This window comes from Aspergillus costaricaensis (genome assembly GCF_003184835.1).
Source record: "Aspergillus costaricaensis CBS 115574 unplaced genomic scaffold BO79scaffold_3, whole genome shotgun sequence".
In the NCBI taxonomy this organism is placed as follows: Eukaryota; Fungi; Ascomycota; class Eurotiomycetes; order Eurotiales; family Aspergillaceae; genus Aspergillus; species Aspergillus costaricensis.
Window position 1 is genome coordinate 1,206,765 of NW_020291803.1, and position 23,546 is coordinate 1,230,310.

At 50.8% G+C, this 23,546-nt stretch overlaps 6 protein-coding genes across 6 annotated transcripts; 5 read left to right on the plus strand and 1 right to left on the minus strand.

Moving 5' to 3' along the window:
- BO79DRAFT_137007 (uncharacterized protein) lies at positions 1 to 866 on the plus strand (the record flags this gene model as incomplete). The annotated part of the gene is made up of 2 exons (XM_025678101.1): positions 1 to 139; positions 223 to 866. The coding sequence occupies 2 exons, from the start codon at positions 1 to 3 to the stop codon at positions 864 to 866; spliced, it is 783 nt and encodes a 260-aa protein (XP_025544130.1).
- A 994-nt stretch (positions 867 to 1,860) lies between these two features.
- BO79DRAFT_272771 (cation:proton antiporter) lies at positions 1,861 to 3,715 on the minus strand (the record flags this gene model as incomplete). The annotated part of the gene is made up of 5 exons (XM_025687455.1): positions 1,861 to 2,396; positions 2,458 to 2,992; positions 3,055 to 3,226; positions 3,284 to 3,616; positions 3,679 to 3,715. The coding sequence occupies 5 exons, from the start codon at positions 3,713 to 3,715 to the stop codon at positions 1,977 to 1,979; spliced, it is 1,497 nt and encodes a 498-aa protein (XP_025544131.1). The 3' UTR covers positions 1,861 to 1,976.
- Positions 3,716 to 4,264: 549 nt separating this feature from the next.
- BO79DRAFT_284768 (translation initiation factor 3 subunit CLU1) lies at positions 4,265 to 8,924 on the plus strand. The gene is made up of 4 exons (XM_025688285.1): positions 4,265 to 4,603; positions 4,674 to 4,739; positions 4,810 to 4,865; positions 4,937 to 8,924. Exons 1-4 carry the CDS (start codon positions 4,567 to 4,569, stop codon positions 8,534 to 8,536), a joined length of 3,759 nt encoding a protein of 1,252 aa, XP_025544132.1. The 5' UTR covers positions 4,265 to 4,566; the 3' UTR covers positions 8,537 to 8,924.
- A 4,384-nt stretch (positions 8,925 to 13,308) lies between these two features.
- On the plus strand, positions 13,309 to 15,328 carry BO79DRAFT_165996 (ferric reductase family protein; the record flags this gene model as incomplete). Its single annotated transcript, XM_025679285.1, has 4 exons — positions 13,309 to 13,969; positions 14,026 to 14,087; positions 14,138 to 14,323; positions 14,377 to 15,328. The coding sequence occupies 4 exons, from the start codon at positions 13,309 to 13,311 to the stop codon at positions 15,247 to 15,249; spliced, it is 1,782 nt and encodes a 593-aa protein (XP_025544133.1). The 3' UTR covers positions 15,250 to 15,328.
- A 909-nt stretch (positions 15,329 to 16,237) lies between these two features.
- Positions 16,238 to 17,102, plus strand: BO79DRAFT_137682 (glutathione S-transferase family protein; the record flags this gene model as incomplete). Its single annotated transcript, XM_025678133.1, has 3 exons — positions 16,238 to 16,317; positions 16,370 to 16,423; positions 16,484 to 17,102. 3 exons carry the CDS (start codon positions 16,238 to 16,240, stop codon positions 17,100 to 17,102), a joined length of 753 nt encoding a protein of 250 aa, XP_025544134.1.
- Positions 17,103 to 20,375: 3,273 nt separating this feature from the next.
- Positions 20,376 to 22,825, plus strand: BO79DRAFT_166005 (anion exchange family protein). Its single transcript, XM_025679286.1, has 5 exons — positions 20,376 to 20,846; positions 20,925 to 21,073; positions 21,145 to 21,232; positions 21,285 to 21,781; positions 21,834 to 22,825. The coding sequence occupies exons 1-5, from the start codon at positions 20,446 to 20,448 to the stop codon at positions 22,727 to 22,729; spliced, it is 2,031 nt and encodes a 676-aa protein (XP_025544135.1). The 5' UTR covers positions 20,376 to 20,445; the 3' UTR covers positions 22,730 to 22,825.
- Positions 22,826 to 23,546: the final 721 nt, after the last annotated feature.

The following is a 23,546-nucleotide window of genomic DNA, read 5'->3' on the forward strand; positions in this document are numbered from 1 at the left end:
ATGATTTACCAAACGATATTCACTCATTTGCTCGAGAAGCCGTTCAGGTTCCTAGATGGGAAACGTGATGGATCTGACAAGACTGGAGACTTGTCGTTCTCCGAACGAATCCAGTATCTGTATGAAAGATACTACGAATGTGAGTAATCCAGCTCGTTTCCAATTACATGAAAGGGTTCTTTTTTGTCTAACAGGCGGGACTGTCATCCCTGGTCTTCTTAGCAAGCCCGGTCAATGCTGTATGGTGGAAGTCGGTCACACTCAGTCTTGCCAACCTGAAAGAAGACGATATGGCCAAGTCCTCTCGGGACAAAACACCTTATGAATTTGGAGACAGGAGCCGCAAGCGGCAGGCAAGCATGGCAAAAGACCTGGCGGATCAACTTCTGGCAGACAGTTTGTTCCAGCTGCTCCTGCGTGAGTTGACTGGTGCAGAAGAAGAGACGGCGCGCCGTGAGCGCCTGGTGAAATTATTTCAGGACATTGCACGAGCCCTTACCAACCACGAGGTTATGCTGGGTGGACAGGTGAAGGTCCATCAGCTTCCTGAGTTGGAGCAATTTGATACTTCTACGGGGCTCATGTTCTCGGCAAAGTTTCAATCCGCGGAGGAAGAGGATCCTCCACTGTACGTCCCCAAGCCACGCGGCCGGGTGATCCTCGTGGTTCGGCCGGGAGTGTGCCGGTACGATACTCCAATCCAATACGTACCATTCAGCCATCGGCCTCTACGACTCGAGGAACTGGAGGATGAGCCTACCTCCTGGTTAATTTGTAAAGCTGAGGTTTTGATGGAAACAGTGAGAACTGACCGCTCATCTGACAAATATGAGTCTGACCCCGAGGACAAAGATGTCCGCTTCTAGTTGATCTACCTGTTTAGCTGTGTTGTCAGGTTATACTTTGCGATATCGTGCACCCTTGAAATGCTTTTTGTTTATGAGAATAGGAAGATTTGCCTCAAGATTTATTGTCGGAGCTATCTGAATTATCTGCTGTTATTCATCTTTTGAAGTTGCCACGCCCCAGTTTTTTAATGAACCTTTATATCAAATTGATAGTCTATATCACCAATGAAGCTTGCCCTTAACGTTATCCATCAACCAGACACAAGTATATAAAGGTCCCCGTAGACATATTGCTATTGGTGTCCAGCGACGAAATCCTCCTGCAGCAAGCAAAAGGCTGAAAGGAGGTCCAGAGAGGGGGAGGGGCGCACAGAGGGGACATCAAAATAATCTTGCTATAACAGCTACTGATACTACTGATACTATTATTTTGTTTCGTTGTTATTTTTCACGATGAGATGTCTCGGCATTCTTTATACCAACTGCACTCTATTTTACACAGCATGGCAAGTGCCACCCAAGCATCGAATTTTCCTCTACCCCCGTCTATTCCAAACCCAACTCCGTCACCTCTGCTCTATCATCATGTCCATGTATGTCGAACAGTAGGCACCTAATCATCATCAGATAATATAGTCATGCTCGCCCGATGGTCAGAATTTTTCTTAGATCTATGTTACTATAGTGCCCCGACTGCTACGAGCTCACATGACTCGGCCCTACACTGAAGCAGGAATTGCCAAGTGAAGAAAGTGAGATATAAATGATGTGGGCGTTCGGGAATAATATTCCTGCAGGAAGATAGTATAGTTTGGAGGCATTTCAGGCTTGACGCGTGCTTTGTGCCAGACAATAGCCTTTCGATGCTGCTTCAAAGATTGCGAATATCTACAGCATAATAAGCATGTCTTGACATGATCATCGGTTCTAGAGTCGATGTTGATTCATCCGATTATCCTGCAGTGAATGATCATCTCCTGCGCTTAGAGCCTAGAGCTGGATGATACCCTGTAGTCGACTATTTTGCAAGTAAGCAGTTGACTGAAGGTTGGATATTCGTGGGGAAAAGGCTCTGGGCCAGACCTGAGTGGCCCTCTGGAGTGTTGAAATAGTATGGTGCCTAGCATATCACCCAACTGAGGAATCGATGCTTGAGTCACCACTACCGCCACCACCAGCAGGAACAGCCTCCTGAAGGCCCCATACTCCCTTCTCTATCTTCTTTCCATGAAATTTCACCAGCAACCCCACAGTTACAGGGCCAAGGACCGTGTTAAGCAGAATCGCCCAGACGGCGGTTATAAAGGCATCCTCGCTCACGTACGAAGTCTCATTGTACCCGACCTCGACAATGAGGAGGCCGATCTCGCCGCGGGCAACCATTGCCGAGCCGAGAAGTAGGCCAGAGAGACAGACTGTGGACCAGACTGGTTTTGTGCTGTCTTCGCTGGCGTATTCTTCGCTAGGATACTCTTTTGCCGTCTTTCTGTTCAGGAGATTGGAACTGGAAAGTAATTGCCAGAGAGGGACCCAGATTCCGACGATAAGCTGGCCATTGTTTTAGTTGTCATATCAGAACCAAGATTAGCGAGAGAACGGGAACTGATACCTTTGCAAACAGCATAAGAAGGGTAAAGACGATACCCCTCCAGATCCTCTTCCCCGTCCAGAGCTGCACAAAGGGGATGGCGAATCCAACACTCGAAAAGAAAAGCGGCTCCATAAGATACTTTTGCACATCTAACAGATACCGCTCGAAGGTGTGTACAAATGTCGGACTCTTGTTCTCCTCCCTTTCGCCTTCCTCGCGGCTCATAACCACAAAGGGTCCATCTGGATGCTTACTAGGGATATAAGTTAAGAATGTACCAGCCAGAAATGCACCGAAGAGGATGGAAGTCCCCGTATACGCGGCAATACTGATAAATGCGCAGAGGACCAAGATCATCAGAATGATGTTGGAGATGTGGTCGAACCGAGCGAAGTGATACTCGATATAGCGGCGGAACAGTGGCGCGAAGAGATACTTTGTTACCAGGGGGGTTACAATAGCCATTCCGATGGAGGCTACGATCGGGCGGCCAATTAGCCAGCCTAGGTTGACAGAGTGACCTTGACTTAATTCGCCTAGATCACTGATGACGCTGTTTTACGTGAGTTTGAACACTGTGAATGATCTGGGGCTTAGGGCAAGAAGCTTATCTACCTTAGCATTACCAGGCCGACAACATCGTCAATGACAGCTGCGCTTACGAGGATCGATCCGACGCGAGTTTGGGCGAGATCGACCGTGCTGGAGGCAGTTGAGATAACAGCAAAGGTCGTGCCAAGAGAGGTAGCAGACAAAGATGCTCCCACGATGAATGTTTCAACAGCACCTGTCGGAACGTGTCACCTTTGTTATCCCAATCAAGTACAATGTATTAGTTACTCACCATAACCGAATCCTAGGTAGAGGAGCAGGTACGAAAGTCCGATCGGAAAAAGAACCCCTGTTGCAGCGCCAATCATACTCAGAAAAAGATTCTTCTTTAGGAGGTCAAGACGGGCTCCTAGCCCGCCTTCAAAGATGATGAGTATCAAGCCGATATAACCTAGCGCAAGGAAAGTGGATTGCCAATCTTCATGCAGGATGTTCGCCAGTGGCGTTCCGTAAATAATACCGACGGCGATCTGGCCAATGATGCCGGCGCGGATGATTTTCGAAGAGATCCATTCCGCTAGGGAGAGGAAGAAGAAAAAGGAGATTAGGATGAGAACGTTGACAACTGATATGGTCAGTTTCTTTCAATGATCAATGGTAATGGTGAAGGGATCATCGCCAACGTACTGCCTGGTTCGTGATAGGGGAGGAAACCTCCAGCCATAATTGCAATCTTTTCTACCCTAATGCCTTTACCTGACTAACAGACTTGCTCAGTAATATGTAGTGGTAGGTATATCAATGGAATTTGAATCTCAGTCTCAATATACTTCTTTTTAATCAATGAAGTCTTGTGCATACTACAGATAAGTATTAGTGACAGGTCTGTCCGAAGGTCGCACAAAGTAAGGTTACGGGCAATGATCTCACTGTTCAATTTTGTCTGCGAGAGCCATGGTCTACTACTAGCAGTGTCTACTTAACTATCGATCTTCTCCGCAAAATCAAATTCCTGTTTAAATTTTAATTACTAGTTACTCAACTTCAACGATGATGCAGACTTACTTGGACTACTTTGACTACTATAATATCCACACCTTATCTGGTCGCCGGGGCATCGTCCCAACTGATGTGGAGAAACGACCAAATCCACCAATTTAGTTTTTGGTGCCGGTTTTGGCTCTCCCACCGCCCGAGCACTTCCGAGGGTATTCCGCATCCGCGAAATTTTCTCTTTGCCCGGCTTCCCCGTGTGCTCTTCTCCAGCTTCAACCTTTTCCCTCCATCCTACCAATTCTTTCTTAATCGGGTCTTTTTTTGGGTTCCCTTTTTCTTCTCCTGGGTACGGGGTCGGGTTGTATTCGATTCAATTGCCCTTGTCCTTGTATCATACCATTTTGCTTCTGTTTACCCTCCGTCCTTTTTTTTTTCTCTTCCTTTTCAACATCCTTCTACTACTTCCACCGCCACCCGCTTTACATTTGCCGTCATCAGGTAGCTCTGTCTTATCAAGTGCTACCTATCTATTCTATTATCTATTTCTCCCTTCGATCTACCACCAATTAGTCCGTCATAATGGCCCAGACCAATGGCGAATTGGAGCACTCGAAAGGTTCGCTCTCTTTGTTCCGCCGTCAATCACCGATCCCATATGTCCGATAAAACTAACCTCCTGTCCACAGAGACTCCCGAACAGCTCACCAACGGTAACCACCCTGAGGAGACTCAGGAAGAGGATAACACCGGTGGTATGTCTCTCCTGTCGCTTCATGGCTCAATATCGCGTACCTGTTACTGACCATGAGTCATCGTTTACAGGCCTCTTCCAGATTACCGTCAAGCTCCCCCATGAGCCCTACAAGATCCAGGTGATGGTGGGTATTATGTCTACAGGAGTCATGCGACCAGAGGAATGATTCAAAAACCCTCTAACCCGTATGCTTAGGTGTCGAGCCAAGAACAAGTTCAAGATGTGCGCCAATCGATCGTCGAGCTGCCCAGCACCTTCCAGTACACCTGCTTCCACCTCGAATTCAACGGTCAGCGCATCAATGACTTCGTTGAGCTGTCCGAGGTGCCCGACCTGAAGGCTGACTCCGAGATCACCCTGGTGGAGGATCCGTACAACGAGAAGGAAGCTCGTATGCACGTTGTTCGCATGAGAGAGCTGGTTGGCGCTGCTGGTGACCGGGTGGACAACCTCCACGGTATCAGCGCTGGTCTGTCGCTGCACGATGCCATCTCCGCCGAGGTGGCTGAAGCGTCGGAGAAGGAGCACTCTCTGTCCAAGTACGACATCACTAGCTCCCCCTCTTTCAAGACCATCCTCCCCCGCGCCGAAGCCCCCCTTCCCAAGACCGTCAAGGCCATTTCTCTCTCCCCCTGGAACCCCGTTCCTTACCACCTCCGCCAGAAGGGCCACTTGCTCTACCTTCAGGTCACCACCAACGAGGGTGAGCAGTTCCAAATCACCTCTCACATCTCCGGCTTCTACGTGAACAAGAACTCGAACATGAAGTTCGATCCTTCCCCCAAGACTATCCCCAAGAGTGGTCGCGCGCACTCGCTGCTCACCTTGATCGCTCACCTGTCGCCTTCCTTCAACGCCTCCTTCGAAGCTCTCCAGGAGTCGAACAACAAGAAGGATCTCCTGACCACCTTCCCCTTCCAGAACGCCATCCCTAACAACCCGTGGCTTGTTCCCCCTCCCACCTCGACCGCCAACGCTCACCAGCCGGACATCACCCGTTCCCAGGAGAACTACCTCATCTCCGGAGTTGACAACGCGGAGACCCTCCGTGACTGGAACGAGGAGTTCCAGACCACCCGGGAGCTGCCTCGCGAGACTGTTCAGGACCGTGTCTTCCGTGAGCGCTTGACCTCCAAGCTGTTCGCTGATTACAACGAGGCCGCCGCTCGTGGTGCCGTTCTGGTTGCTCGTGGTGAGGTCGCTCCTCTGAACCCCACTGAGAGCCGCGATGCTCAGATTTTCGTGTACAACAACATCTTCTACTCCTTCGGTGCGGACGGTGTTGGCACCTTTGCCTCCGAGGGAGGTGATGAGGCTGCCCGTGTCGCTGTCGGTAAGGATGTTGTGGGCATCAAGGCTGTCAACCAGCTCGACATCAACGGTCTCTTCACCCCGGGAACTGTTGTCGTTGACTACCTTGGCAAGCGTATCGTCGGTCAGAGCATTGTCCCCGGTATCTTCAAGCAGCGTGAACCCGGTGAGCACCAGATCGACTATGGTGGTGTTGAAGGAAAGGATGTTGTGGCTACTCACCCCGACTTTGTGTCTGTCTTCGAGAAGATGTCCAAGGCTCTTCGCGTCAAGAAGCACGCCGTGTGGGACAAGGAGGGTCAGCGCCACGAGCTCGAGGGTAGCGTGGAGACCAAGGGTCTTCTGGGTACTGATGGCCGCAAGTACGTCCTTGACCTCTACCGCGTGACTCCCCTGGATGTCATGTGGCAGGAGGAAGAAGGTAGCGATGCCTACCCGCACCGCATGTCGGTCCTGAGACTGGAGCTTGTTGAATCTTACTGGAGACACAAGATGAGCCAGTACGTGAAGGCCGAAGTCGAGCGCCGCCGTAGCGCCAAGGCCGAGGCGGACGCTGCCAAGGCTGAATCCTCCGAGGCTACCGAATCCAAGGAGCAGGCCTCCGAAGAAGAGAAGAGCGAGGAGGCTGCTGACCAGGAGCGCGTTGACATTTCCGGATTCTCCCTTGCGCTGAACCCCGATGTCTGCAGCGGTCAGGTTCCCCAGACCGACGAAGAGAAGGAACAGTGGGCCCAGGACGAGAAGGAGGTTCGCGAGACCTGCGACTACCTGCGCTCTAAAATAATGCCCGAATTGATCCAGGACCTGCACGACGGTGATGTCGGCTTCCCCATGGACGGACAGTCTCTTAGCCAGCTTCTGCACAAGCGTGGTATCAACATCCGCTACCTTGGTAAGCTGGCTCAGCTGTCCAAGGAGAAGGGTTCTCGCCTCGATGCTCTGTCTACTCTCCTTGTTCAGGAGATGATTGCCCGTGCCTTCAAGCACATTGCCAACGAATACCTTCGTAACGTGCCGGCGCCGTTCGTCGCCTCCTGCATTTCTCACTTGCTCAACTGCCTTCTGGGTGCTGATGTCAACCCCAACCCTGTTGCCGAGATCGACGCTTCTCTGCGCTCCATCTACCCCGAAGGCGACTTCTCCTTCGAGAAGGCCACCCCTGCCACTCTCCGGGCTGAGATTGAGAAGCAGGTGTCCATCCGGTACCGCTTCACCCTTGAAGCCGAGTGGTTCAACTCTCTTAGACACTTGCAGCTTCTCCGTGACCTGTCGATCAAGCTCGGTCTGCAGCTTGGTGCCCGGGAATTCATCTTCGACAAGTCGCAGATACCTGCCAAGGCTCCTGTCACTAACGGTGCCAACGGTGCTGCTCAGGAAGAGGGCAAGAACAAGAAGAAGAAGAAGGGTGGCGATTCCAGCTCTCCCGCCCGCGCCGCCAAGGAGGAGAAGCCCATCCTTGCCATTGTCCCTGATGACATTCTCAACATTGTGCCCTTGGTCAAGGACGCCTCCCCCAGGAGCTCCCTTGCCGAGGAGGCCCTGGAGGCCGGTCGTATCTCTCTTATGCAGAACCAGAAGCAGTTGGGCCAGGAGCTCATTTTGGAGTCTTTGTCTCTGCACGAGCAGATCTACGGCATCCTCCACCCTGAGGTCGCCAAGCTCTACCACCAGCTGTCTATGCTGTACTACCAGACCGACGAGAAGGAAGCGGCTGTTGAGTTGGCTCGCAAGGCTGTCATCGTCACTGAGCGTACTCTGGGTGTGGACTCGGCTGACACGATTCTGAGCTACCTCAACCTCAGTCTTTTCGAGCACGCTTCTGGAAACACCAAGACTGCGTTGGCTTACATCAAGCATGCCATGGACCTCTGGAAGATCATCTACGGCGCCAACCACCCCGATTCCATCACCACTATGAACAACGCCGCGGTGATGCTGCAGCACCTTAAGCAGTACTCGGACTCTCGCAAGTGGTTCGAGGCCTCGCTGGAAGTATGCGAGAACCTCTTTGGCCGCCAGTCCATCAACACCGCGACCATTCTGTTCCAGCTGGCCCAGGCTCTGGCTCTTGACCAGGACTCGAAGGGTGCCGTTGGCAAGATGCGTGATGCCTACAACATCTTCCTTAGCCAATTGGGTCCCAACGACCGCAACACTAAGGAAGCTGAGACCTGGCTGGAGCAGCTCACTCAGAACGCGGTCTCGATTGCCAAGCATGCCAAGGACATCCAGGCTCGTCGTCTGCGCCGGGTCAACATGAACCCTCGCTCTCTCGGCACCAAGATCCAGCCTCAGGTTGGCCAGACTGCTCCCGAGGCCGCTGGAGCCAGGGCTCCCGGCAGCGCCTCCCTGGACTCCCGTAGCGTCGATGAGCTGCTGAAGTTCATCGAGGGCGGTGATGCCGGTTCTTCCAAGGCCAAGCAGAAGAAGCGCGCTGCTGCCAGCAACCCCAAGCTCCGTGGATCGAAGAAGTCTTCGGCCTAAGCGAGATGGGTTGTCTCATATTCTCTCTTACCTTCCAGTTTTCTATGCATGGCCGCTGGCCGAGCTTAAAAAATTATCTTGGGTTCATTTCCTTGTACTATGCCTGTCTTAATAGAGGTATTATTTGGCTCTATATATCCCTGCAAAGAGTTGATGTTTTGGATGAGCGGGCCGTTTGCAGAAATCTCTCTACTCCCGCACCACATTGGGTGCTGATGGTTCTATGTTATTATTTTCTTCTTCTTTTCTTCCTATTGTTCTGTTCATTTCACGTCTTTTGGCATGGGTTCTCTCTATCGCGGGCAGTGCATAGCCAAGCCGGGCGATTCGCATGCTATGTATTATATACGATGATCGGTGATTATCCCAATACGACTCTGTAACGACGCTATGTCTCTATTTATTATCGCTACTCTTCGTAGCAGCATATCCCATCATAAATTTACATATCGGTATTTCAAATCAAAGTCGTGAATGGCTATCCAAACGATTTGAACAGGACTGAAGCGAGAGACCTTTGACTGTGTATATCCTAACTAACCATAAGAGAGATGTTGGATCTATCGAGATGTCCTTAAACATACTTATTACCCCACAGTTATCTGGTCACCAACCTTCCGGATGACATGATGGAATTTACAATACATCAATAAACATATTCGCTTTCCCTTGGATCTCTCTCCCCATCATGGATGTAGAGCTCTCTCCCAACGTTAAGCCGCGATGTATTTGGCGCAATATGAAGGGTCGTAGTACTAGTAGTAGTATCCAACCGACTGCGAAGTGGGCGAATCGCATGTTTGGCTTACTGACATCTAAATATCCATTACTTACTACTTACTACATACTAACTCTAGAGATGTTCCGAGGAGTGGGAATAGCATCGCTGAGATGAAATCCAAAGCCAGGACTGGTCAAGACCCTGAATGTTTACCACCCCCACCGGCCTAGAGACTGGTGTAATCTCTCAGACGAGAAACATGATGATCCAGGATAAGTGAACGCTTGCAAAATAACCAGAGTCATTGGTTCACGGGAAAAATCTAGAATTGTTCTGCCTACAGTATTGTTGGTATACCAACAGGATGCAATGCAGTCGAACAGTAGAGTTTGTCCAATAGATGTTCCAATGACGGGAGGATATCTCGGAACTTTCGAGTAATTCATATGGTGGCTTGTTCAGCTGACGACGAGCGGGGAATTCATCTGCTCGCTAAGGTACCTGCGGAATAGCAATAGCGTTGGCGGGGGATTGTTTATATTGGATGCGCCACATCACTTCAATGTACTGATAGGAAGAAAGCATTGGGTGGATGGATCGCTAGATGGCACGCCTGGCTCCCCACGGCGCTTCAAGTCCAGCTTCTGCGAGACCTGAGCGTCGATATTTCAGCCAGTAGCATATCGCCTAGCCCTGAATCATCGAAGGGCTGCGGCATCCAGCGTGACATCTGCGCCATCAATGAGCGGGAAAACGAGGGCGCGGGGGAAGAATGATTGGAGGCCACCGTCTCGTCTCCCAAGAGACTTAGTTTGATGGCTGCATCTAGTCCTAACAGTCACGGCCAGCGCTTCGCCAGCGATACGCGGGCGCGTCCTTGTCTGCACTGATAGCCGCCCGGGCCACGGACAGGCTGCCCCTTGGCGATGTTGTTTGTAACCCCAGGCCAAGAACAGCGTTTTGAAGAAGGGCCCGAACACACCAGCCGGATCCTATCAGCTTGACTTACCGGCTCGTGGTGGTTATCATTGACCAGCCCGTGTGAAGAGCCGCCGATCTGCACCGCCAGTGCGGGACGGCGACAATAACTAGGTACCAACCTCCAACACTACACCGTTCGGAGATGCAGCGTCCTTGACGCTCCACTCGCACGCGACCTGTCTCGACTTAAGCGAGTAATTCCTGGCTCTGATGATGACACCCAGGACGAGCTGAGCTTTCTTGTGAGCGCGCGGAGGTCATGGTTTTTCTTTTTACTTTCAGGCGGGCGTTGGGAAATTGGCAATGCTGGTTGGCGAGGTCTCAATTTTCAGACGAACCCCATCGCTAGGTCGTTGATGATTTGGTCTGGTCTGGTTCTATCCATGTTCATTCATTTCCATCCGAGTGCGTATTGTTGTGATGTTTTCTTCTCGGCAAATTGGGGATTAGACCGACTGATTGATTTTCTGGTAGGAGTGGGTTGATTGATTGATTAGGTTTCTTTTTGGGGGGTGATGTTCGCGTTTTGGTGGATTTGATCGACTGATTGATAACGATACTCGTGGGTGAAAAAGTCATTCTTGCATTTGATTCTTTGGTTCCGGTGGCTGGATTGACCGTGGGGGTTAAGGTAAAAGGGAATTGTGGCATGGGTTGGGCACGGAATTTGGCTTTGTTTTAATTGTAGATCTCTCTAAGTGGATGACTATATTTCCTTGTTGGTGTAGGTGAACTAATGTGGTTAGGTATGGCTTCACCGTCTGAAACTCCCTAGGAAATACTATCGATGCTAGTTACTAGTTGAATGTCAGTAGAAGACCTTCAACCCCCACGGTCAGTCAGTCGGTTAGTCGGTCAGAAGAGCTCCTCCTGAGCGGGAATATTGAAGCAGCGGCAGTGACAAGAAGTGTCGCACGACTGTAGCTTAAACAATAATAACATTGACAGATGACATACATCATGCACTGACTGACAGCACAGCAGGAGGAAAGTATAAGTCAGGATAAATACGAAATGAAATTAGATTAATTCCCCCAACAAGTTCCCCAACTACCCGAATAACCCCAGGAATGATTATATTGCTTCTGATTGATGAAATGAGGGTTTGTTTATCATCCCATATTAATTCCCACTTTTTCTTGAATCGGTGAGTAATGATATGAGGGACTGCTCCACCTGCTGCTTTGGGGAAGGCGTGACGATAGGAACTTGGTGAAGGTACTTAGTAGATAGACTAGACTACTTATTTTCCCCCAAAGTAAAACATTAACAATCCTTCGATCCTTGGCTGAGATGGATGGTGTGCCGTGTGGTTGATATCAGTAAAATTAATGTCTTATGATGTGACTGAGAGGGAGTTATGGTAGTACAAAAAAAGAAAAGGATTGTGCAGAGAGTTTATTTCGGGAGCCTTTGTTTATGCTTAGCATAGAAAGGAATAGTTAGGAATCTTCCTACTTAATCAATCAATCAGTCAGATCACGGGTCTTCCGGTGCCAAGAATAGGTACCTCCTCTTTCTTTCTTTCTTTCCTTCCCATCGTTGCTTGTTTCCTGTTCTCAGTAATTCTTGTCTGATATCACCAGTCAAATAGGCAATGACCGACAACCTAATCATAGCCACATTCAAGAAAGAAGAGGAACTCCTGTCTAGACTATTATTATCTCTTCTGATTCGCCATCCGGGAAAAAGTCTTTGCCTATCTTGACTCTCTCCGACTCTTGTCTTTCGCTCATCCTCAAACCTCAAACCGCGCCAAATCCACTTGGGGCCCGCTCTTGTCCGCCCGCGCCGCCAAGATTGGCTCGCTCACTGGCTGTTAAACTTCTACAACGCAAGGGCGACGGCCATCACTCCCTCCAGCCAAGCCGCGAGATCTCATCCGGCCTCCGCTGGGGTGTTTCATCTAGGAACCCACTCATCCTCTCCCTGTTCCTCTCTCTCTTCTTCCCCCCTCCTCTTGACTACTCGATCGATGGCCTCATATATCCGCTTCGCTTGGCGTGGATGGCAAATTTGACAGGAGTCACCCGGACGGGCCCAGCGTCTCTTGGTGACATGGCTCGACCTGTCCAATGTTCCACCTCATTCTCCCTCTCTCCACTTATCGCGATGCACTGACTTGACTGATGGGCCCCGATGCTGGGCCCTGATGAGTCGCTGGCTAACCCGCAATGCTCCAATCCAGCCAAGGGCGTGTGCTTGATTGAGAAGGTTTTGCACTGGCCTTTTGGAGATCTTTCTCAATTCTGCTCGTTCTTCTTCTTCGTAGACTTTTCTTTTTCTTTTCCCTCTTTTCCTGCTTCTCAGCTTTCCCTTTTGTTAAGCGCTTTCCCCTTCACATATCGGCTACAGGATAGTCAGTCCCTTCTTTCCCTTCCAACCCTACTACTTTTTGGGTACCTATCCCACGCCCCCCAATCGATTTGGCTCGCTTCTGCCTCGCTGTTGGTCGATTGTTGGCTGTTGGTACCGGTTATTTGTTCATTCTTTATCAGAACCTTTTTCATTTATTTTCTGAAGCTGAAAAAGCAAAGGGTGTGACTGGTTCATATTCCGTCTTAAACATTCCGTTCCGTTGCCCGCCACTGTCGAGAGATTCCACACGGAAGTATCCCAGTTCCCAGGCGACCGTCCATTCTCTGTAAATCAAGACACATCAAGCTTTTTACCGTATTTCCCTTCGATCCGTGACCAGCCTTGTCGCTTGGTCTTTGTTCAAGTTGTGATCTTCCCGTTGCACGACAAAGCGCCATCACAATACCCTTGTTGGTGTGAACCCTGGCTCTCAGCTGGACGTGGGATATTCTTGCTCTCCCCACGCCAGTCCAACAACTAGAGACTTCAAATACTCCTCATTGGGTCTCTTGCATGGGTCATCGACGAGGATCATCTCGGGATTTTCTTTCTTTTTTTCTTCATTTGCAATTAGTTTCTGAAGAAAAAACTCCGTCTGGGTAGAGCTGGTCTCTCCTGCAAGAAATATCCCCTATTAGTACATCTCCACGTCGATTGTCGAGACATTTCTCCGTTCCTTTTTCTCTTCTCATTTTTCAATTCACACACAAACATGCATTCTCTTCTTCTTTGCTCGTCCCTGGTCGGACTTGCTTCTGCAGCAGAGCTCGGAAAGCGTCATGGAGGGGGTCATTCATTTTATGAGATGCTCAATGACGACCTCGCTCGTCTCAGTCTGCTGGTCCTGGGCCTAATGGCTGCCTTTATCTATGTCTGGAAGATGTGGCATCGTCTTGCCAGTCATATGAGGCGACTGGCAAGTTTTAACAATGAACACCAACGGTACTTCATTCGCCCCGACAGCATGCTCGCGAAAATCCACAACCATATCGTCTATGCCCCGTTGTTCCGTACACGCCACAACCGCGAGTTCCAGCTCTCCCGAGCTGTCAATATGGGCACGCTGCCCAGTCGGTTTCACTCCTTCATCGTGGTGGGCATTATCGTTATGAACGTCGTCCTTTGCGTTGTCACCGTACCCTATGGGACCGAGGAGTCCACGGTTGCGGGCCTGATCCGCAACCGCACCGGAACCATGGCGACAGTGAACCTTATCCCGGTGGTGCTCATGGCCGGCAGGAATAATCCCCTGATCACCCTGCTTCAAGTGCCGTTTGACACCTTCAATCTGATTCACCGCTGGCTCGCTCGCATTGTCGTCTTGGAGGCAATCGCCCATGTGTTTGCTTTTGCGATCCCGAAGGCTCAGGAAGGTATGTAGTAGCAACCCATGTCGGAGTATGGACCATATGTGCTAATAATTGTGTAGCCGGTTGGAGTCTTGTTGGAATGCTTTTCGGAGAGAGCAGCTTCATGCTGAGTGGATTGATCGTAAGCAACTATGAAATACCAAGCTTGAATTTGACTAACTTGACTGTTAGGCTGGCTGCGCCTTCACTGCTCTTCTTGTGCACTCACCCTCCCCCATTCGCCATGCATTCTACGAGACCTTCCTCCACTTCCACATCGCGTTCGTTGCGCTTTCGTTCGCCTTCCTGTGGATACACTTGGATGGCCTGGTGTCTCAGAACTACCTTCTCGCCGCCATCATCCTCTGGGCTCTCGAGGTAAGCCTCCATCATCCTATTGAAGAATGAGACAGGATTAACCATGGTTATAGAGAGCCGCCCGAATCCTCATTATTGTGTACCGTAACTGCGGAAGGGAGTGCACGACAGCGCATGTCGAGACCCTCCCGGGCGATGCCCTGCGAATCACCCTGAAGATGGCAAGGCCGTGGACCTTCAAGCCTGGCCAACACATGTACTTGTACATCCCATCCATTGGTTTCTGGATGAGCCACCCCTTCTCCGTCGGGTGGAGCGAAGCCGAAGAAATCCCCGCAAGCGAAAAAGGCATCCCTATGACCCAACAAGACCTTGCGAGTCTCCAGAAGACGACCGTCTCCTTGCTGATCCGTCGCCGCACTGGGTTCACCGACAAACTTTTTAAGCGTGCTCAAAACTCTCCCAGTGGACGGATTTCCTTGCGGGCGTTCGCAGAAGGCCCGTACGGCAGCATCCACACCATGGACTCCTACGGCACCGTCATGCTCTTTGCAGGCGGTGTCGGCATCACACATCAAGTACCATTCGTGCGGCATCTCGTCCAGGGCTTTGCCGAAGGGACCGTGGCGGCCCGTCGCGTTACCCTGGTCTGGATCATCCAGTCCCCCGAACACCTCGAGTGGATCCGGCCCTGGATGACCAGCATTCTGGCGATGGACCGCCGTCGCGAAGTCCTTCGGATCATGCTGTTCATCACCCGCCCGCGCAACACCAAGGAGATCCAGAGCCCCAGCACCACCGTTCAAATGTTCCCGGGTCGTCCTAATGTTGACACGCTGATCAACATGGAGGTCGAGAACCAGGTTGGAGCGATGGGAGTGCTGGTATGTGGAAACGGAAGCCTGAGCGATGATGTTCGACGGGTATGCCGCAAGAGACAGGACCAAACTCAAGTGGATTTCATCGAGGAGAGTTTTACCTGGTAAGACTGGTGGACAGCCGGCTGCCTTTAAGTGAATGTTCAATGGAGGGCTGCTGCTCACTTGGCCCCCATTTGTGTCTCAGCACATCCACGCTTGGCAGCCATGTCTCTCAATTATCTACAGCCTATGGGCTACCTGTGTGTTGGACCCTCTCGGTGTTTTCGGTTGCTATTGGTTTATACTTTTGTAGCTAGGGTATATATAGTTGTTCCTTTTTATGCGTGGCTCTGAAGCTTGCGATTGCACATAACAATCAGGTTTTGCATAACTTTGTGCTTATTTGTGGAAACTTTTTATTGTAAGCCATTGAACTTAGTCAATAGATTCTATGGTATGCTTACATGATGCATTTGGTATTTGGCCAGCTTCTTCCAACCCACTAGGACTACTGGGCAGCAGTCAGCACCCATAATAGCGATCGATGTATGCATCCCGGCATCAGCAACACTGCAACACATTACTAACCCGCACCTTCAAAGTAACATCTACACCCCTGTACTTAATTACGGCAACTACTAATCACGCAATCCCAAATAATAAATTAACCGTACAGTAAGCCGGCATAATCCTAGTACGGCATCCCCGCCCGATAAGGAAAAAAAAATCCCCGATAGAAACAGCCGGATGCTTTTTCTGCAGCTTAGAAATCAAACCTCAAGCTCAAGTGGGGCTTACTGATGAATCAGCCGAAAATGGCATCATCATGTTCCCTAAGGTTAACTCGTTACCCCCCATGAACTAACTAACGTAGCAGTTCAATTGCATTAATCATCGTGTAGTAGTTATTTGGTCGGTCATGAGCGGGGTTCGTGTAGGATCCAGAGGCCTATTTAATGCCCGTTGTCTTCGCCGGCGCACTGCATCTTCTTTTGTATCATCATCACCATCATCATCTATTTACTTGAACTCGATTTCCTGTTCACGGATCCCTTCTACTACTTTTTCTTCTTCTTCTCTGTATAGTAGTACAGCTACAGCTGCAGCTACCACAATGAGCCGTCCCGACATCACCCTCTACACAGCGCAGACTCCCAATGGAATTAAGATTTCCATTGCGCTGGAGGAGCTAGGGTATGTCAATATCTTCCTCCGATAATTAGCAATCAACTAACCGATAATCCAGTCTCCCTTACAAAGTCGAGAAGATCGATATCACCAAGAACACCCAGAAAGAGCCGTACGCTACCTTCTCCATACCTCAACAAAACCTCTCCCCATCACCACTAACACCATCTAGATGGTTCCTCGAAATCAACCCCAACGGCCGCATCCCCGCCCTGACCGACACCTTCACCGACGGATCCAAGATCCGCCTCTTCGAATCCGGCAGCATCCTCACCTACCTGGCGGAACAATACGATAAAGACCACAAGATCTCCTACCCGCAGGGCACCCGCGAATACTACGAACAGAACAGCTGGCTCTACTTCCAGAACGCCGGTGTCGGGCCCATGCAAGGCCAGGCGAACCACTTCCACCGGTACGCGCCCGAGCGCATCGAGTACGGCGTGAACCGCTACATCAACGAGACGAGACGGCTATACAGCGTGCTGGATGCGCACCTCGCCAAGTCCAAGTCCGGGTATCTTGTTGGTGATCACGTCAGTATCGCGGATATCTCGCATTGGGGTTGGGTTGCTGCGGCCGGGTGGGCGGGAGTCGATATTGAGGAGTTCCCGAATCTCAAGGCGTGGGAGGAACGCATGGCTGCTAGGGAGGGAGTCGAGAAGGGTAGACATGTGCCGAGTCCGCATACTATTAAGGAGGTTTTGAAGGATAAGGCCAAGGCGGAGAAGATTGCGCAGGAGTCGAAGGGGTGGATTCAGCAGGGGATGAAGGCGGATGCTAAGCATTAGCTTTAAATTAGTATTATTTAGTTAGTGATGATGTATATGATTGTTTGATCTTGCAATGATAAAGTTGTGAGATAGTATTGATGTGAAGGTGCATACTTCTCTGTTCTGCTTCCCGCTTAGTCATCACCACGTGCCGGCCTAAAAGCCTTGCCACATCTCCCTCCCCAGCTTCTCTCGTCGCATCGCATCGCCGTCCTCTCGTCAAGGATTCTGCGGAGAAAGAAAGAAAAAGAATATCTCTTTTTTGCTCGTATATCGGTCTCATTAACAACAGGGATTAATAGTCGTTCATCATGGCCTGGCGCAACCAGGGAATCACCGGGTCCAATAACATCCCTCTGGGCCGGAGACGGTTTGGAGGTGAGGATGGCCCGGAGGATGAGAGTCGCACCGCGACGCCTGCTTCTATGCCTGGTGCTGGTGACTCGGCCTACAAGCGTGGTCGGAGCCCTGTCCGAGGTGAGTTCATAATATTCTAACTGCCCTTCAATATTAAACAGCTGCTGATGCTTTGATTAGCTGAACCCCCCGCCGACGGCGTCAAGAAGCGCAAGAAGCGTAACCGTTGGGGCGATGCGCAGGAAAACAAGGCCGCCGGTCTCATGGGTCTGCCGACCATGATCATGGCTAATTTCACCAATGAACAGCTGGAAGCGTATACCCTGCATTTGCGGATTGAGGAGATTAGCCAGAAGCTGAGAATTAATGATGTCGTGCCGGCTGATGGGGATAGGTTCGTCCCTTCTTCCTGATGATGGCTGCTGCGCCCTTCTGGAAAACATGCTAACGGTTTTAGATCTCCCTCTCCCCCTCCTCAGTACGATAACTTTGGCAGACGTGTAAACACTAGAGAATACCGCTACCGGAAGCGTCTCGAGGATGAGCGCCACAAACTCGTCGAAAAGGCGATGAAGACTATTCCTAACTACCACCCGCCTTCTGACTACAGACGTCCTACTAAGACCCAGGAGAAGGTCTATGTGCCTGTGAATGACTATCCAGAGATTAACTTCAGTATGATAACTAACCCTCTAACTCCTAACCATTGCTGTATTTGTACTCTCCTGCACTCCTTGACTCTGCTGTGCTCGAGTCGGGCTTCTGATGAAGACTTCGCCGCCGGGCGTTGTTTATCTCCAGCTCGCTTCTTGCGAACCCTTGCTCTACCTGTTCTTTTGCTCCCACTTGCACCATTTTGCTCACACTCACCCGCCTGAAAGTACTTAAAACAGCTTGCACTAACACTTAGCTTTTTGCTATCTTTTAAAGTTGGCTTACTCATAGGACCTCGTGGTAATACCCTGAAGAAGATGGAGTCGGAGTCTGGTGCCAAGATTGCCATTCGTGGTAAAGGTTCCGTCAAGGAAGGAAAGGGTCGCTCTGATGCCGCTCATGCCAGCAACCAGGAAGAAGATCTTCACTGTTTGATTATGGCGGATACTGAGGAGAAGGTTAACAAGGCGAAGAAGTTGGTGCATAATGTCATTGAGACGGTATGTACCCCAAAGATGTTGTACAATGAAGTTCAGGTACTAATGGACACAGGCTGCTTCGATCCCCGAGGGTCAGAACGAGCTCAAGAGGAATCAGCTCCGAGAGCTGGCTGCACTCAACGGTACTCTCCGTGACGACGAGAACCAGGCTTGCCAGAACTGTACGTGCCCTTCATAATCTACTTAGAATTATAGCTAACAAACACAGGTGGTCAAATCGGACACCGCAAGTACGACTGTCCTGAGCAGCGCAACTTCACCGCCAATATCATCTGTCGCGTCTGTGGTAACGCTGGTCACATGGCCCGTGATTGTCCCGACCGTCAGCGCGGCTCTGACTGGCGCAACAACAACGGTGGCTTCGGCGGCCGCAGGGCCATTGGCGGCGGTGACGCTGTCGACCGTGAGATGGAGGTATGTTCCCGCACATTCTTTTTCCAAGTAAACAGTACATGGTACTAACAACCCTCAGCAACTCATGCAAGAATTGTCTGGTGGCGCGCCCGGCGAAGACGGCCATGTCCCTCGTCGGATCGAGGCTGGCCCCGATCAAGGTTATGATGACCGCGATGTGAAGCCATGGCAGCGCGGACCTCCGCCCAGTGACGTGGCTCCCTGGCAGCAACGAGGCCGCGACCGCCGTGACGACTACGGCTCCCGCGACCACGGCAGTGCGCCTCCATGGGCTGCACAGGGCCGCGGCGGCGGTGGCGGTGGCGGCGACTATGGCTATGGCTCTCACGGTGGTTATGGTGCACCTGGAGCTGCTGCTGCCTCCGCTGCTGCTCCTTGGCAACAGGCTGCTCCCCCGCCGCCCCCTGGCGGACAAGCATCGTACGGATACGGAGCTTACTCTACGTACCCCGGCATGGGTGCCCCTGGCGCTCCTCCGGGTCTGAGTGTCCCTCCTCCGCCGCCGGGCATGCCGTCGATGTACTACGGCTCTGGCAGCCCACCCCCTCCGCCTCCTGGCGAGGGTCCCCCGCCTCCGGTATGTTTGCTATCTATCCCATTGAATCTACCGGTTACTGACATGATGATGCAGCCGCCTAGTGACCAGCCTCCCCCGCCTCCCCCTCCCGCTTAGAGGAGATGCGACATAAAAGTGGTTAATGTTGATGCAAACGATAGCTAGGGACACCGGTAGAAGAATTCGGCCCGGGTAAATTGATAGTGCACGTAGGAAACTGGCGATGATAGTTTTAACAACTCTCTCTGTGTAATAGTTAGGTAGTCCAGCATCAAGCGTTCTGCTGTAATTGTTTGCTTCCACTTTTCGATAAATTCGAGACTTAGTTTGCAGGGGGATACATCAATCCGTCTGCAAAATGTACGCATGGCTGCCCGTCGGCAAAAAAAGCGTCGCTCGCTCGCTAAAGCCAATGACGTTAGGCACTAACTAGCATGGTCGCTACCGCGTAGAAACATGACTAGCATAGATAAAGACAGACCCGCCATCATAGTTTTATCTCTCGGTGTCCCCAATTGTTATTAGACTAGAGAGTAATGGTTATATTTCATCCACTTCGCTTTTCTAGAAATCACCACCTTCGTGAGCTTTCCGCAACCGTCGCCGCCGGAAGTCCAGTCGAGCTAGCTAGCTAGCTTAGCCAGTACGTACTAACTAGCCGGCCGTTTCTCCACACTTTTTCCCTTCTTCTCATTCCTCGAACCTACCTTTCCCCGGATCAAGTTAACCAGTTAAAATTCCGGCTGAGAGACTTTTTTCTTTCCCTCTCCCGCCGGGGCAGCTGTGAGAGAGAGCTTACTAGGCCCTTTACGTATACTTACTCTCATTATTATTGTTATCTTGTAGTATATTGAGGGATAGCCGAGTTCTTAATAGAACCATGCAGGCTCCATCTGCCTCCACCTCAGGCTCCCACAGCAGCGGCAGCGGAGGAGGAGGGGGAGGAGATACCCTCCCACCGTCATCTTCGCATTCGCGCCGGCCGTGGCAGTCGCAATCGCAACATCTCCGCCCGGCGACAACGACGACGAGCAGTATTCGCTCTCAGCACAGTACACACAACAGCCATCATGAACATACTACTAGGTATCAGTCTTCCACGGGGAGTGGGATTGGTAATGCTGGGGCGAGAGAAGAAGGAGAAGAGAAATGGTACAAAATCCATCTCTTCCGCGGCATGATTCAGGATATTAAGCGCCGTGCTCCGTTCTATTGGAGTGATTGGACTGATGCGTGGGATTATCGCGTCGTACCGGCCACGGTGTATATGTATTTTGCTAAGTGGGTTCAATCCTCCTTTTTTTTTATATATTGTCTGGTGATGTTTTGTGGTGCTGATTGTGTTGTGTTGTGGTGTAGTATTCTTCCTGCGCTGGCTTTCTCCTTGGATATGTTTGAGAAAACCGACCAGAGTTATGGCGTTAATGAGGTCTTGCTGGCGAGTGTGTTGGCTGCGGTGGTGTTTTCGGTCTTTGCGGCTCAGCCGTTGGTTATTGTGGGTGTTACTGGTATGTTTTTTTTTTTCTATCTCGATCTCTTTCTTTTGTTTAGGTCTGTTGTTGATCTGGTGGTGGGATAGGTCCTATTACTGTGTTTAATTACACGGTTTATGATATCATTTCGCCACGAGGGACGAATTATTTGGCGTTTATGTGTTGGATTGGGATGTGAGTCTTCTGTCGGTTCGCTCTTTGACAGCTCGTGTGCTGATGATTGTAGATGGTCGTTGATCATGCATTGGCTGCTTGCCATTACCAATGCTTGTAATGGTCTCACTTATGTCACCCGTTTCTCGTGCGATATCTTCGGTTTCTATGTCGCCTTTATCTACCTCCAGAAGGGTATCCAAGTCCTCACTAGGCAGTGGGGAACCGCTGGTGAGACTTCCGCATATCTCAGTATCATGGTCGCCTTGCTGGTGCTTATGAGCGGCTGGATCTGTGGCGAGCTTGGTAATAGCAGTCTCTTCAAACGGTGGATTCGCAAGTTCCTGGAGGATTATGGCACGCCCTTGACCATTGTGTTCTTTACTGGGTTCGTTCATATCGGTCATATGAGGGATGTCGAGGTGGCAAGACTGCCCACTAGCAAGGCGTTTTTCCCGACGGAAGAGCGCCCGTGGCTGGTCCATTTTTGGGATATCAATGTCGGCGATGTGTTCCTTGCTATCCCGTTTGCGGTACTGTTGACGATTTTGTTCTATTTTGACCATAATGGTAAGTCAGCGTACAAGATAGCAAATAGTCTGCTGGGTAACTGACCAAATAGTCTCGTCTCTTATCGCCCAAGGAACCGAGTTCCCTCTGCGCAAGCCAGCTGGCTTCCACTGGGACCTCTGGCTACTCGGAATCACCACCTTCGTGGCCGGTCTCCTGGGAATCCCCTTCCCCAACGGCCTCATCCCCCAAGCACCCTTCCACACGGCCGCTCTCTGCGTCACTCGCGACGTCGCCGACGAAGACGACACCAACAAAGGCAAAGCCATCCGCGTCACCGACCACGTCGTCGAACAACGCGTCAGCAACTTCGCCCAAGGCCTCATGACCCTTGGCACCATGACCGGCCCTCTGCTCATTGTCCTGCACCTGATCCCCCAAGCCGTCCTGGCCGGGCTCTTCTTCATCATGGGCGTTCAAGCTCTCCAAGGCAACGGCATCACTCAGAAACTCATCTTCCTCGCTCAAGACAGCGGTCTCACGCCAGCATCCAACCCGCTCAAGCGCATCAAACGCCGTCTCTCCATCTGGGCGTTCGTCATCCTGGAACTGATCGGCTTCGGCGCCACTTTTGCCATCACACAGACTATTGCTGCCATCGGTTTCCCGGTTATTATCCTGCTGCTTATCCCCGTCCGCTCGTTCTTGTTCCCCTGGTGGTTTACACAGGAGGAATTGTCCATCCTGGACGCCCCGACTGCTAGTCCATTCACTATGGAGAGCGTGGGCGGAACGCATGGGTTGAGTGACGCTGCTGCTGCTGCTGCTTCAGGTCGGGATGATGATCGCCGTAATTCGAAGAATGGGGGTGGTGGCGATGGGGTAATGATGCGGAGGGATGAGAGCTCGTCGGAGTCGGCTGTTGAGGATGATTTGGAGAGAGGTGAGGCGTATGAGATGCAGAGGTTGGGTGTAAGGCGGAGGAGTACGACTGGTGGGGTGGAGTAGGTGTATTCCCCATGAGGGAAAGCGCTGCAGTGCAGGTGATGGGCTAAAAGTATGTAATGGTTCTGCTTTTGGAAATATATAGTGGAGAGATAATAGGTAGTCTAGTATATAATTGAAGATGCATCAAGTGCAGTTTTCCAGGTTGTTGATATCCTCGATTTCTTGAAGTATAGAAGCTCACCCTTAAGCGTCACTATTCCCAGCTAAGCTTGACTATTCTCCACTTCTTTACCCACCCTCCTTACATATCATGAGGAATTTTCTGCTACATTGGATGGGTGTAGACCTACTCACTTAGCTGCCTGTGGAATGTAACCTTGAAGTATTCGTCATATGATATCAACTTAATATAGACGCACTCTTCAGGAATCGTAGCTACGCACTGTACTACCTACCTACGTATCTTTCCTAATCTACCGATGCTTAGTAGGTATATAATGGGGCAAAATGAGCGACAGTCAACTTGATAGAAGGACACATTTGCTTGTTTGGGCTGGTTCTCTCTCCCTAGGGTCTGGTCGTAACCTGGAAGCTATGTCATGCGTGTTGATGTAGGTTGGTCAGATGATCTGAATGGTAGATCAAGAACTGAGGCTTAGATCCGGCTAAGTTGATGGGCTCTCTTTCTTTGGTCGCTTTGGGATTGTGCTAGCTGGTCCGTAGGGAAGGCAATTTGTCCATGCTGTGTCATGGTGTTGTATTCGTGGAGTAGCGTATCTGGCTTTATTTCGCAACTTAGAGCCCTTCATTTTCGTCAGAGAAAACTGAGATGTTGAGGGGTCTCGTCAAATGCTTATGGTGTCTTGAAAGATGATAT